General features: G+C 29.2%; 1 protein-coding gene across 1 annotated transcript; it reads right to left on the reverse strand.

Moving 5' to 3' along the window:
- Positions 1 to 494: 494 nt before the first annotated feature.
- On the reverse strand, positions 495 to 9,903 carry LOC120070806 (vesicle-associated protein 2-2-like). The gene is given in 7 exon segments (XM_039022689.1): positions 495 to 738; positions 740 to 777; positions 1,301 to 1,480; positions 1,573 to 1,691; positions 4,213 to 4,294; positions 5,584 to 5,654; positions 9,855 to 9,903. Coding segments are annotated over 7 exon segments (597 nt in total). The 3' UTR covers positions 495 to 680.
- Between the last annotated feature and the right edge of the window lie 4,795 nt (positions 9,904 to 14,698).

The raw sequence follows: 14,698 nt of genomic DNA on the forward strand, positions 1-14,698 counted from the left end.
CAACCGGAGGGGATGATAATGAGTTTATAAGGGATGACAACTATCTCTAATGGCTTATGCCCAAAATGGACAATATCGTACTATTGTAGAGGTCAGGTGTCACTAACAACATCATAACTTACTCACACTTTCGATCACTCTCTCAAAATTAATTTTGTTTTCAATTTACACTTTTAAATGTAATTTTCATATCATCAAAATTAGTTTTGAAGGATTAAAAACATGTTTCACAGTGTTTTTGAAAATGACAAAAGTGATTTTAGCCATTTTAAAATCACTCCCAAACGTGACATAATATAACTGAATAAATCTTTTTTTTCCTTTCTAAATTTTGATATGCTTGTGTCTTTTTGTCCATCAATCCATTTTAATATCCAATACGTCAAAAACAAAAATATCTAATATGTCATTTATTTGTCAATTTTTGTGCTAGCTAGATAGGCCCAATATATATTTACCAAACATGTCACATCATCGTTTAGTTAACAACAATAACTACAAGAAATTGCATAGTATATTTACCATTCAAATGTTCAAGAAATTTAAAGGAACCAATAAAGTTTATGTACCAATTTTGAAATTTATCTTCAACAACTTTAGAACTCTAGAAATAAAACTATATAATTGGACATCAAAGGACCAATAACCTCACAATCATAAACTTACATAAGATGGTTCTTTCAAAGAGTTGAACATGAAACTAAACAATTCTTTTGCTGGGATTTGGTTTTTTGAACTATTTTTCTTCCCTTCTAGCTTTGAAATGGCAATTTCAGCCTGTAATAAAGGAATTTGAAAAATTAAGACACATCTTGAAAAATCTTATTTTCTTAGTTAAATTACAAATTTGGTCTCGATAGTTTAGACAAAGTTAGAATTAAGTCTCTACGGTTTATAATTAGAATGTATGGTTTGATAAAATTCTCATAAAGACAAAATTCTAAATTTTAAGGGCCTATTTGGAGGTTGGAATATAATCAAAGAATATGATAAAATGTTAAAACCAGTGTTGGAATGAGATCTTGAAGTGTGAAAACAATAGGAAAGAGGACAAAGTTGAAAACGGTGGGAAGGAAATGTAATAGGGATTACAAACCATACCCAAAACCCTCGATCCAAACATAGACTTGAAATAACAACCCATTACAAACCTATTACATTCTAACCTTCCAAGCAAGCCCTAAAATCATAGGTACTAAGGTCTAACTTTTTCCGAACCATAATGACTAAATTTGTAGTTTAACATTTCTTTCCAATTATTTTGTTGAATAAAGTTCACAATATATATGGAAAGACAAACCTCATGGAGTTTTTGATCAAGTTCATTGATCTTTAACTTCAATTCCTCTATTTGCTTATCACTACTACTTTTGTTTGAAACTCCAACACTCAATGCTTCAACAGTTAGGGAACTAGATGGGCTAACAAGGATTGTTGTCAATATCCTTTCTTCTATGTTCTTGCTATTATCTTTCCCAAACTAAAGGGGACAAGAAAAAAAAATATATATATATATGTGAAATTACCTATGTAGAAATGGAATTGAATTGGAGCAGCCAAAAGAACATTTACCAAGTTAGTGGAAGTTATATCCTCAGCAGTTGTTTCAATGGGAACTATTGTGCTCTGGATTAAGAACTTGTCTTTGCATTTCATATCAGGTGGAGCCATTTTTTGTGCTTGCATAGTAACTACATCAAGAACACAAGTGCAAAGACACTCAATAAAAAGGTAGTTCATATAAAGATATCAAAAGTTAAAAAAGGTTAAAAATAGGGTAATCACAATAGATAGCATTTTTTAGGTTAATAGTTAAGTGTATAGCAACATTTTTAAACAATTACAAAGATAGCAAAATCTATATATTAGTGATAGACTCCTATTAGCAACATAGTCTCTCATCAATAGACTTCTCTTAGCGATATAGTCTATCACTGATAAACTTTAAAAGTTGGATATAAATTTTGCTATATTTGCAAATTCTTTTACATTGTTCTATTTTATTTAGGTTTACATTTAGTTTACATACTTTCAGTAAATCTTAAAATTAGTTTTTAGTATTAATTTATTGTTAAGGTATAGAATTGCTACCATATTATAACAGAATTCAACTATTATAAGTTATGATAATGAGGTACTAGATAAATAATACATTGAAACAAATGGATAATGATTCAAATTAAGTCTGGAATATAACAGTAAATGTATAAGCACTTCCTCACTGATAAATATGGTAAATGAATGGTAAATTTGATATATCAATTGTATAATTGATATGCTTTATATTTGATATATTGGTCAAAGCCCATGAATAATAACAAACGCACAAGCACTTGTTAGTTGACAATTATGGTATATGAATGGTAAATTTGGTATATGAGTGTACAATTTATATATTTTAATATTAGATTAATTTATATACCAAATATAAAGTATATCAATTGATCGATATACTAGTACTAATATACATGTTTGAAACACCAATAAGAGTAAATTTTGAATAATAAAAAATGAAAATAAGCTCTAATGATTTATTTGCTGCATTTGCAAATTTCGAAAAATTATCGGTCAATTTGCAAATTTAAGAATGTCTATTTTCTATTCTTACAACCACAGTTTAAAATTTCAGTTGAAATCTCGAATTTCCTAGATTTCAATAGGCTTGAAATTTCGGTAGGGGAAAAAATTTGATTTTCCTAAATTTTCATCGATATTTCAATATTTCCATCGAGATTTCGAGTTTTTTTTAAAGCAATTAACCATGCTAGTTCAATGAAATTTTTTTCTTTTTACCACAATATTTTTTTATTTTCAAGAAACTACATATTTTCATTCAAATTTTTTTCCATTAAATTTTCACTTAATTTAACCTCAAACTTGAATTGATGTGAGTTCTCTAATATTATTCTCATTTTCTCTCTAGACTCTATCTAATACTCTTAGGGGGCCAAAGTGGGTTGGGTTGGGTGGGTGAAAAAAACCCACCTACCGTTTGCTTCACCAATAATTAAAAAGATTATTACCTTATTATTCGTGTTAACTCACATATTCGCGTCAACTTCCCCAATTACTCCCATCCTATAATAATTACTAACTCAACTAAATTCTACGCGTCAAATGTCCCTTAGAGTTTTTCTTTTTTCTTTTCCATTATGTTGTGTTATGCTTAATGTATGTTTTTTTACATCCCTCTTTATGTTTAATGTTATGGTGTTTCTATCCTTATCATGTTATGTTCTGTTCGTTTAATGTTATGATTTTTCATTTTTGTATCCATTTCATTTTATAATAAATAATTTACAATTATTTTATATGCAAATATTTGATGTTCTTTAATTTTGTAATTAATTTTAAATATTTGATATTATTTTGTAGTTATTTTTTCATTTTTTTTTAAAATTTATGCTCTCGCATAGACATTTATACAAATACTTTAAAATATACATCTAAATATTATTTTACTTTATAGAAATGATGATTAAAAATGATCACTTATAGTCTAATTCAGACACAATCAAAGTTTCATTAACTAATTATTACAATTTCTATAAAGTTTCCCGAAATTTCCATCGATATTTTCACAACATCAGGACCTCGGTGTTTTCATCGATATCGATATTTCGAGTCTTCGTGAAAACTTTGTCATGTATTCCAAAAATATCCCTAATTTTCAAATGTTGTAATATTACTATTAATATCCTTTTACAAATATTGTGGAGATTCAACTTTTTATCACTTTAGGTTACTATCACATTGTTCTATTTCTTTTTTCATATAAAATTCTAAAAAAAAATTAAAAATATAGTTTGGAAATATTTACGAAAAGTTGAAAGTAATATTACAAATTTTCAAACAACGAGATTAGTTTAAAAATTTATGGCAAAAGTTTATGTGTGTGTGTTTTAATAAATACACACATATATAAATCGTAATGATTAGAATGTAAGAATTATGCCTAGATTATTTTGGATTGTAATTATGTCCAAGACACTTTTTTTTTTCTTTGGTGGAAGTCAAACCATGATGAGATATGTACCCAACAATTATATAACAATTTAAATCGGGTAAGAATAGTGAGTTTAATTTAGTGGTATTGACATCTACTTCGATTTAAAAGATCAAAAATTCAATTCTCTATTCAATATGAAAAATAAAGATATTTCGAAATGGTTAAGGAAAAAGAAAGATGTAACGTGAAGAGTTCATGTATACCATTAACTTCGCAATTTGATAATGGCTTGATGATACCCTTATTTGGTCGTACACATAATTTCCTAGCGTCTGTGGTTTTAACCTAAAAATGATATATTTTATGTTGTTATAAGCACAAAATACGGTATTTATTGGAAAAGAAAGTGAAACATTTTAATATTGAAATATAAAGAAATGAATTTAATTATCTAGATTAAATTTACGGTTAAAAACTTTTAAATTGGATTGAAAGTTCAAATTAGATGATGTTCCAGGTTCAAATTTAACATATATGAAAGTTAACCTATAAATAGCAACTTGTTTCTTCATTTGTAGCATCCCAATATTCCAAATTGAAGAGTTTTCTACTTTCTTTTTTTCTTTTATGATCACGATTTGAGTTGAGAGTAAATATTGATGAGTTGTGCCAAATCCGAGTAGTTCGAGGTTACAATTCTACTGAAGTTAGTTGTTGTATCCTACTGAATCGATCACTGTAGTCTGTTTGCTATCCATGTAGAACGAATAAATATTTTCAGGACGTCATTTATTAGAAGCGTGCCTTGACTACCTATTTACGTCTCCACCATATCTTGAGGTTATGAGTTATTTCAGTTCATAAGCCTTTATATTATTTGGCTTAGTTTTTTGTTTGAACTTTATTATTGCATACAATGTGTATACTATATCTAGTTGAGATGTAATTAGTTTACTAGTGTATTCAGTTTATATATATCATTTTCCCCCACAAATATATCATTAGTCATGTTAATTGATTTCTTGAAAAAAAATATCAATTTACACCCTTAATATTTGGAGTTTTATCAATTTAAATCCTAAACACATAATTGAATCAATTGAAACCCTGAACTTTTGGAAGTGGATCAATTAATACCGTCCTTCATACTTAGTTTGAAAATATATATTAGCTTGTAATTATTTCAACTAAACTTCTAAATTTTTATAAGTGAATCAATTTAGACCATTTATTAAGATTATATTTGAAAACCGTCTATGTATCCAATTCTTATAAGTGTGCAAACTTCTTCAAATATCAGATAATTGATAAAATCGACAATCATAATTGTTGTATAGCTGAACAATTTTAAAAAACATATTAATGGAGAGTCTAAATTGATTTTCTTATGAAAGTTAGGATCCAATCGATAAAACTAAAAGTCTCCTACGATGTTTATTAAAAAAAAAAAAAACGTAACGACTTACGAAAGTTCAGAGTTTAAATTTGATATAATTTTTAGTTTAGGATTTTGATACAACCCTAAAATTTAGGGGCGTAAATTAAGTTAATATTTTCTCTAATAGTTTTGGAGAAAATAAAAATAAAACAAGAAGAGATCATGGCAAAGGTTTGATATTAATTACTATCCATACCTTAAAAGCAACATAGTCGAGTGTATTATTTGTCAGTTGAATTAAGCATGAGCTTTGTTTCCGTACTTCAGCTGGAGGACATTAAAACGAATATCAATCTTTTTGTTATGAATCAAGAACAAGAATAATAAGGATATTATTAAAATGAGGCCTTCATTTTCTTTACCCCAATCCTAATGGTACTAAAAAGAAAAAGAAAAAGAAAAAACCAAACCGACATATAGATACATTAACAATCCATGATATGTGATTCAAATTTCCTGCACCTACGATTTTAAAAAGAGATAAAAAAAAAACTATAAATAGACATAAATAGACGTGAATAAAAGTAGTTGCAACAACGACAGATGACGATTCTTCGTCCAACACCTAACAACTATGGATGATACATGCCATAGTGCACCTAAGCCTGTGTGGCACGCTCCACACTTGATGCTCATGGTCCTCACCTACACCATCTATAAGACGAATACAATACTAGAGCTTAATAGCCTACTACTTTGTGGACTATTTTTACAACTTATTTTGTCAAATTTGCTATTTTTACATGCATATCTATTTATGTTCTAGAAATCAAGTAATTTGAATAAACCAAAGTTTTTTAAGGACAAATTGAGCAATTTGGGAAAGCAAATAAGACCCAACATTGGAGGACTTGTAACGTCTCAAAATCGATAAATAACTAACCATAATGTTCAATTGGACAATGTTGAGACACTATTGAATAATAGTGAGAATATCGCAATGCTAAGATAATCTTAGTCAGAGTACTCATAAAGGTAATGTTATGCTCTAAGGCAGCATCTCGATGTGATGACAAGAGGTATGGTTTTTATAACGTCTCTACGTATGCTACCTTGATGTTGTAGGTGGCATTTCATTACAACTTAAGATACAACGTTGGGATGGTATAGGTGGTATTTGACAAATCAAGAGAATATTTCCTATGCTAATAATAAGAATATTTTACATGTCTTCCGTCAAGTTACACATCCACTTCCTATTAGACTAAAAAAACCATCATTTGACGATCTAATTGAGGCCTTTGTTTTCAAATTCAAGAAAAGAACAAATCAGTTGAAGAGCATTGTCATTGAACACAATATAGTAATCAAGAACATAAAAGTTCAAATTAGTCAGATGACCAGTAACATTGAGACAAACTCAAAGGAACACTGTAAAGTTGTCGCCTTAGAAGTGGAAGGGCCCTAAATGAAAGTGAGAAAAGATCCACTAAGGATTTCATCTCAATCAAGACAGGATCTTGCTGAGGAGAATAAGGAAATAACATTAGTTCAAAGAGCTTTCAAATATGTTGAATCTCCTATTCCTGTGGTCCCTAACTAAATCTCTAATCCTCAACGTTTTCAAAGAATCATCACGACACTCAGTTAAATTTCTAAACATTTTCAAACAGCTTTGCACAATTTTTTTTTTCTAGATTCACTCAAACAAATGCAAAATTATGTGAAGTTTATAAAGCAGGTAATGTCAAGCAAGAAAAAACTAAAGGCTTATGAGACAACCAACCTCAATAAAGCTTTTAGTGCCATCATTCAAAAGAAGCGACCTAAAAAATTAAAAGTTTCAAGGGATATTATTTCTTGCACTATTGGCAATTCTTCTTTCCATAGGGCATTGTGTCATTTAAGTGCTAGTATTAACTCAATGTCTTTTTTTGTTTACAAAAAACTAGGTTTAAGGAAGGTTCAAACAACGACCATATCACATCACTGCTGCTAGCTGACCATTCCATCACATATCATAAAGGTATTATGGAAGACATCTTGGTTAAAGTCGATAAATTTATTTTTCATGCAAACTTTGTAGTAATGAACATGAAGGAGGCTCCTAGCTATGAGGCTTGGTTTGATTGATGTAGAAAAAGGCAAGTTATGTACGAGGTTGAACAATAAAAGGATAATTTTCAACATCTAAAATTATATGAAAAGTACCTCGTTGTTTATTACATGTAAAAGGTTAGTACTAATTTGTTTTGAGCTTGAACTAGTCGAGACGAGACATCTTTTTGTTAGAAATCTCACGTGCAATCGTTATCTTTAGAAGATGAGAACGTTGTGTTCTTTCATTGAGTGGCTAAGAGGCCGATGTTTCAAAATGGTATTTCCTCATTGCTTGATGAGTATGATTAGTGTCACTCCTCCAGTACTAATATCTCTTCAATTATTATCATTATTTTGAGAACTTAACATGTTGGGGTATCAATACCTCACATTGAGATTTATGATATTGTTAATTTCACTTGACCTTGAGGGGTGTAGTGAGACTTTGTGCAACCTATTACTCTAGATGGGATTCGCACGATGTGCATCCAAAAAACTCCTAGTCCTGATGGTTATTTTTTGGGATTCTTTAAATCTATTTGGAGTGTCGTTGGACATGACTTTTGTGATATGGTCCAACACATCTTTGAGTCTTTCTTCCTTCCCATAGGTATGAAGACATCTTCCATTTTGGTTTCAAAAGTGGCCGACCTAGGGAGTCTTGGAGATTTCAGGCCAATTTCATGTTGCATTGTGTTTTATAAGTGTGTAAAGAAGGTTATGTTGAAACAGCTATGTGTGTGACTTCCGTTCTTCATTAGCCCTAATCAATCTGCGCCTTTGTGAAAGGTCATAATCTTGTGGAGAATATTTTGCTTTGTTAGGAGTTTATAGTAGCTATAATAGGAATGATGGCAAAGGTCGGTGTGTGCTGAATGTGTAGATCTACAAAAAGCTTATGACTCTGTTCATTGGAATTTCTTTCTTAGCATCCTTCTAGTTATTGTTACTCTCTATAAATTTGTGAGTTGGGTTAGGACTGACATCAGTGTGATTGTCATATTCTTTGAGCAGGGGGCTTGTTATCTTTGTATCTTTTTGTGATTGTCACGAAAGTGTTGTCTTGTTTGTTGAATTCTCTGTCTCCTTCCTTTCCGTTCCATTCCCATTGTGATTGACTATTCAGGTTTCAACATTCTTAGGGTTCTCGTAGGGATATTTCCATGTCCATTATCTAGGTTTTCCTTTTATTTTGGGCAGAACTCTCGTATGTAGACTGTTTGCCTATGTTGGAAAGAGTTGCTATTCGTGTGAGGAATTGGTGATTAGCTAGAGAGCTTTGTCTCATGTTGGGTGGTTACAACTTATTTAATATTTTCTACCAAGTTTTCAGGTATATTAGGCTAGTGTGTTTAATTAGTCGATAATAGTTTTCATGGCTTAGATCGTTTGCTCCAATCCTATTTTTAGAGGGAAAATGGTGTTAGTAGGATAAAGATTGGTTAGTTAGATGTTTGCATTTTTCTGTTGTGAGGATGGGGTCTAGGTATTTGTCATATTCCTTCCTACATATAATGTTGTTGCTATTGTTGTTTATTTTGATCCGTTCTGGACCCTTATAGGTCACCTATGTGGAGGTTTGAGATGTCCCCAGGGTGGGACATGGTAAGGGATGATTTTCTTGTCTCCATCTCTGCTCCCCATTTCATTTTTCATCCCCACGAGAAATTTTTCCCTATTTGTTTTTTTTTTTTTGTAAAAAGAGATTAATTAACTTTAAATCATTATTATGAAAAGTTTTAATTAAATAATTAAATTCCTCACTATTTTTTTTATATGATTAGTTCCACATGGTCAATTTGAATCTAAAAAAAAATTTCTCAAATTTTCTAATAAATGAAATAATGACCAATTATATATATGGTAATTATTTCATTTATTAGAAAATTTGAGAATTTTTTTTTTTAGATTCAAATTGACCATGTGGAACTAATCATATAAAAAAATAGTGAAGAATTTAATTATTTAATTAAAACAATAAAATAAATTTAAATATTCAATTCAAACATATTCATTATGTTGACCATTTAAACAATAAAATTTGAAATTTAAATATAATACTTACACAATAATAATAATAATAACATAACATTAAATTATTATAATAAATAAAAAAAGAGTAGATTATCAACCTTTTTATCCCAGGGATCCAGTTGATTTTCCATCTTTACTTTCATCTTCTATCTCCTCAATCCAAACGATTCTTAACAGATAATTACAAAAGTTCTAACAAAAACGATCAAGTCGAATCTAACGACTCTCCAAGAATTGAAAAGAAAAAGAAAGATCCAATCAAGAAAATCATTTAGATTTTGTTCTCGATGGACCATGAAAACAAAAAGAAAAGAGCACAAATAATTTCTCGTTATTGCTTTGAAGATGATAAAACAAAAGGTATTGATTAATATTTTGTGTAGAGCGACTTACAAATAAACTTTAATTCCTTGGGATGAACCTCAAGAAGTTGCATATCCATACTTTGTTCTCCAAATTGAAAAGCAAGAAAAGATGAAAAATAGACTTGGGGTATTGACTATTATCCATATATGTGAATATAATAAGCTAATTTAATTATTCCAATGCATCAATTATAAAATACTTTTACAACAATCAATCCTTGGCACCAAATGATTAAAAAAAATATTTTTTCCCCCAAAACTTTAGTCAATTTTTTTTAAATATTATTATTATTATTATTATTATTATTATTATTATTTAACTAGTAATTTACAACTTTTATTGATTTAGTCTTGGTCCTAAAGAATATTTTATTAAGATTTACAAAAATTTCTTACATATTTGGTGAAAGTTTAAAGATAAAGTGTTCTTTAACATAAATTCTTTTAAATTTTTTGTTAAACTCAAATATAGTCATTGAAATTTAAGTGTTATGTCTAATAATTCTCTCAACTTTACAAATTATTTAATAGGTGTCAATATTTTCGATATTAGGACTAATAGATTCTTAAATAATAAAATATATAATAAATCTATAAACTTTCAATATTATGCAAAAGTATTCTTTTTTTTTTTTTTTTAACTTTTCAATGTGTTTCATAAGTTAGTTATCTATTAAACTTAAAATTAAAACTTCAGAAATTTATTAAAAAAATTTAAATTTAAAGGTATCTAGTAAAAAAAAAAAAAATTTAGGAAAAAATAATGACTAGACATTTTTCTTAAACTATAGTTGTATTAAACAAAACATTGATATTTAAACGAGAGAAATTTTCACAGATAGAAAAAAATGCCAAACTATTTATAGAAATAACAAAAAAAGTACTGATAGACACTAGACTTCTATCAACTCCCATCAATGATAAACTTGTATCAGTATCTATCACTAATAGTATCAATGATAAACTTTTATCAGTTTCTATCATTGATAGACACTGTTAGACTTCTATCAACCTCTATCAATGATAGACTTCTATCAGTTTCTATTACTGATAGGTTTCTATCAGTGATAGACACTGATAGACTTCTATCACTTTTTATTAGTGATAGGCACGAATAGACTTCTATCAGCATCTATTTATGACTATCACAAGTATAATTAAATTTTGCTATTTATGTAAATATTTTTCCTTATTTTTTCATTTTTAAAAATTCCCCTTTAAAAATCACACCTAACTAACTATAATTTAATTAATTATACTTATATATATATATATTTGGAAGTTAGTTGAATAAATTTTGCTTAGTATATAGCTAACTTAGGTTAGTGATAGGGCAGTTAAACTCGTGTTTTAAAAAAAGATTTAACAAACATACAACAACAAGAAATGTTGCTTTCCTTATTACAAACACAAAGAAAATATAATTTGTAAAAAATGAGGGTCTCTATATATTTTATTTCTAAAACTTTTTAATTCTTTTTGTCGGTGTTTTCAAGAGTAAAACTTAGAAATGAGCCTTTCTAAATTAAAGAAAAAACATTGAAATTAGTGGAAGAGAAGCCAAATCATTTGTTTATTAATGTTGAAGAGTTACTTATGCAAATGTATGGGTGGCTCGGTGTGGATTGGATTTGGTCGAAATATATATTTTTTTTATCCAATCTAATTGTTTGAATTGTAAATTTCTTCAACGAAAGAGTCCTTATTAAATAATGAATCCAACCCAACCTAATCCACTTATGAAATATTCGAGGATTGGATTCATTTGAATATTCGGATTATTTTTTCCAAATTTTGTTTAAAAAAATCATATGTAAAACGTTTTGTTTATTTATTTTTCAATATTGAATTAAGATTTGTAACTCAATTTCAAGTTATATTATAAAAGTTTGGATTTTATGGATTTAAATTAAGAGTATTGAAAGAATAAATAATCGAAAAAAGAATTATGAAACTAAATAAAATTAAAATAAATATATGTTTATATAATTGTATTGTGAATGGAAAAAAAGAGAGTTAGAGTTGGTTCGGTTAAACCCATGCTAATTTTAGGCGAATTCAAGAACCAACTCAAACCATCAAGTTTTCACTTATTTGACCAATCCAAGCAAATTAAGTTGATAAGAAAAAAAAGTTGATAAGCCAAATTGAGCTTAATTCAACCGTAAATGCCATTGTTGTACTAAAAACAATAGATAGCCCAATCTATATTGTACAGGTTTGATTGATCGAGTTCTTCAGATCATCGAATTTTTTTGACTTCTATGTAGTTGGTTTAACCTTTGGCAACATAAATATGAACTTAACTGATATCGACTTGTATTATCAACTTTGAAATCTTTTAACTTTAATCTTGAGAAAAAAAAAAACAAGCTATCCTTGACTTTGAATTTATAAGCATTTAAATATAATATGAGAGTTGTTAATGTTGGAAAAAGGCCTGGGATTTCCAAAAACTATACCACGAATTTTCTTTCCAATTTAATTCTTTTTTTTTTTCTCTCCTTAGAACTCATTTGATTGGCGAGAGATTTGACAAATTATTTAAAATTAAAATTGATTTGATTTAAGAGTTTATTAGAAAGTTAATTTTTTTATTTAAAAAATAAACAACGATGGTTCGGTCTTATCTTCTCTCTCATCAGTGGGTTGACTTTGACCAAAGACGTAAAAGTCTTTGGACATAATTACGCCTTATATGTGTGTATTTTTTTCTGGTTAATTTATTAAAAAAAAACACATATAAACTTTTGCCATAATTTTTCAAAATAAATCTCGTTCTTTGAAAATTTATAATATTACTTTCAACAAAGTCTCAAACCTATATTAATAATCTTTTAAAATTTTATATGAAATAGAATGGTGTGATAGTAACCCAAAACGACAAAAATTTAGATCTCCACACCATTATGTTTGAAATTCTAAAAAATTTCAAGTTTACTTATAGTTTTACGACATTTATAAAAAGTTATCAATAATGATATTACAACATTTAAAAAATAAGGATATTTTTGGAATAAAAGACAAGTTTCATTGATATTTTTTTAATTATTATTTAACCTATTTTTGAAAATTTATATTTAACTAAATAGAATTTTATAAATAGCAAGTAAAGATAGATGGATGGGTGGAGATGTGTCTAATCTTTGGCCTATCACTTATACCAATGGTGTACGTAACCCTGCCTAAGACGGCTTAAACAATCTTTTTTTACAATAATTGTAGGAATAGGGATCAAACCTTTAATTTCCAAATTATTCTTTGAACAACATTCAGATTCACATTAACATAAGTATACTCAATTATGGATGAAAAAGATATATATGGGTTGATTTTCAAGGGTAAAGAAGGGAAAGAAAGATCAAGACGGTAAATATAGAAATTTACAACTATAATTGGATTGCATTTCATCATTTTAACCTCACAAAGGAAGGATATGACATTTTTTGAAAGAGTCGGATATAAACTTTAGTATAAAGTCTTGTGTGCAACTTCTTTTACTTTGTTTAAATATATTTGCATTAATATTCACACAGATAATATTATCTTTCTTTCTTATTGTATTATTGGTTTTTTATCACTCAAAACATCATTTTTGAAACGATGGTTAAAAAAAAAAAAAGCAAATGCATGAAATCAACAGTAACAATGACAGACATGGCCTCTCTCAATTTGCTTGTAAAATCCTCCTTTTGTACATCCAGAAATGCAGTAATCCCAACACTTCCCATCTTCCTGATTGTCATCTATTCCAGACTTGCAACTCCCTAATTTTGGATGATTGTTGCAACACAATTGAGCACTTGCATTTGAACTTCTACAACTATCATAACAATTAGTTCTTAATAATAAATATCTGAACACTAAGGGAGTAAGGGGCATTTGGGGTAAGGGGTTTGTTAATATTATATTATTTATGCAAATTTGTATTAGTATTTGGTGTATTTGGTTAGGATTTAATGCCTATTTTTAGTTACTCACATATGTATAATTACCCCTGTATTTTCCCTTTATAGAGTGTGAAAACATAAATTACAGCAAAAGTTTACCTGGTATCAGAGCATAAAATTAGGGTCTGATTTCGTGATCGTGTGCCGTCACCATCTCGAGAATTGTGGTACGCGTTTTCATCGGTCGTCGTCAGTTCATACGCGTTTTCGCCAGTCGCCGTCAATCACAATTTGTCTCTATTCGTTCGTACGCAATTCATCCCTATTCGTCAATCGCTGCCAGTGGTCACCGTTTTTGTCTCTGTTCGTTCGTGGTTTCGTTAGTGGCCACCGTTTCGTCTCCGTTCGTATGCGTTCCCCATCAGACAGCCGGTCGGTCGATCCTTCGTCAGTTTTCACCTCCTCAAATCCAAAGTTTTTAGATCCGAAGTTTTCTCTTCAAATCCAGAGTTTTTCATATCAGATTATTCAGATCCGATCGTGCGTTCATGATTTCGTTCATGCACGTGGCTCGTTTCGCTCGTTTGAGACCGTGTTTGTGTTTGCGATCATAAACCACGTAGCAAAATAGTATTAAATGAAACTACTAAAGAATCAATAGGAGTTGTTGATGCAACTTGTCCTTCATCAAGAGTTAATGGAGGAGCCAACACTTTAGGTCAGTCTCGTCCTTCTCAATTGTTGAGAGTGCCTCGACGTAGTGGGAGGATTATGATACCACCTGACTGTTACTTGGATTTAACTGAAACTTAGGTTGTCATACCAGATGATGGCGTTGAAGATCCACTGTCCTATAAATAGGAAATGAATGACGTAGATAAGAACCAATGGGTCAAAGCCATGGACTTGCAAATGGATTCTATGTACTCCAATTTAGTAAAGTTTGTAAATCCACTTGAAGAGGTCAAACCTAAGGGTGCGA

This window comes from Benincasa hispida, chromosome 2, assembly GCF_009727055.1.
Source record: "Benincasa hispida cultivar B227 chromosome 2, ASM972705v1, whole genome shotgun sequence".
Lineage (NCBI taxonomy): Eukaryota > Viridiplantae > Streptophyta > Magnoliopsida > Cucurbitales > Cucurbitaceae > Benincasa > Benincasa hispida.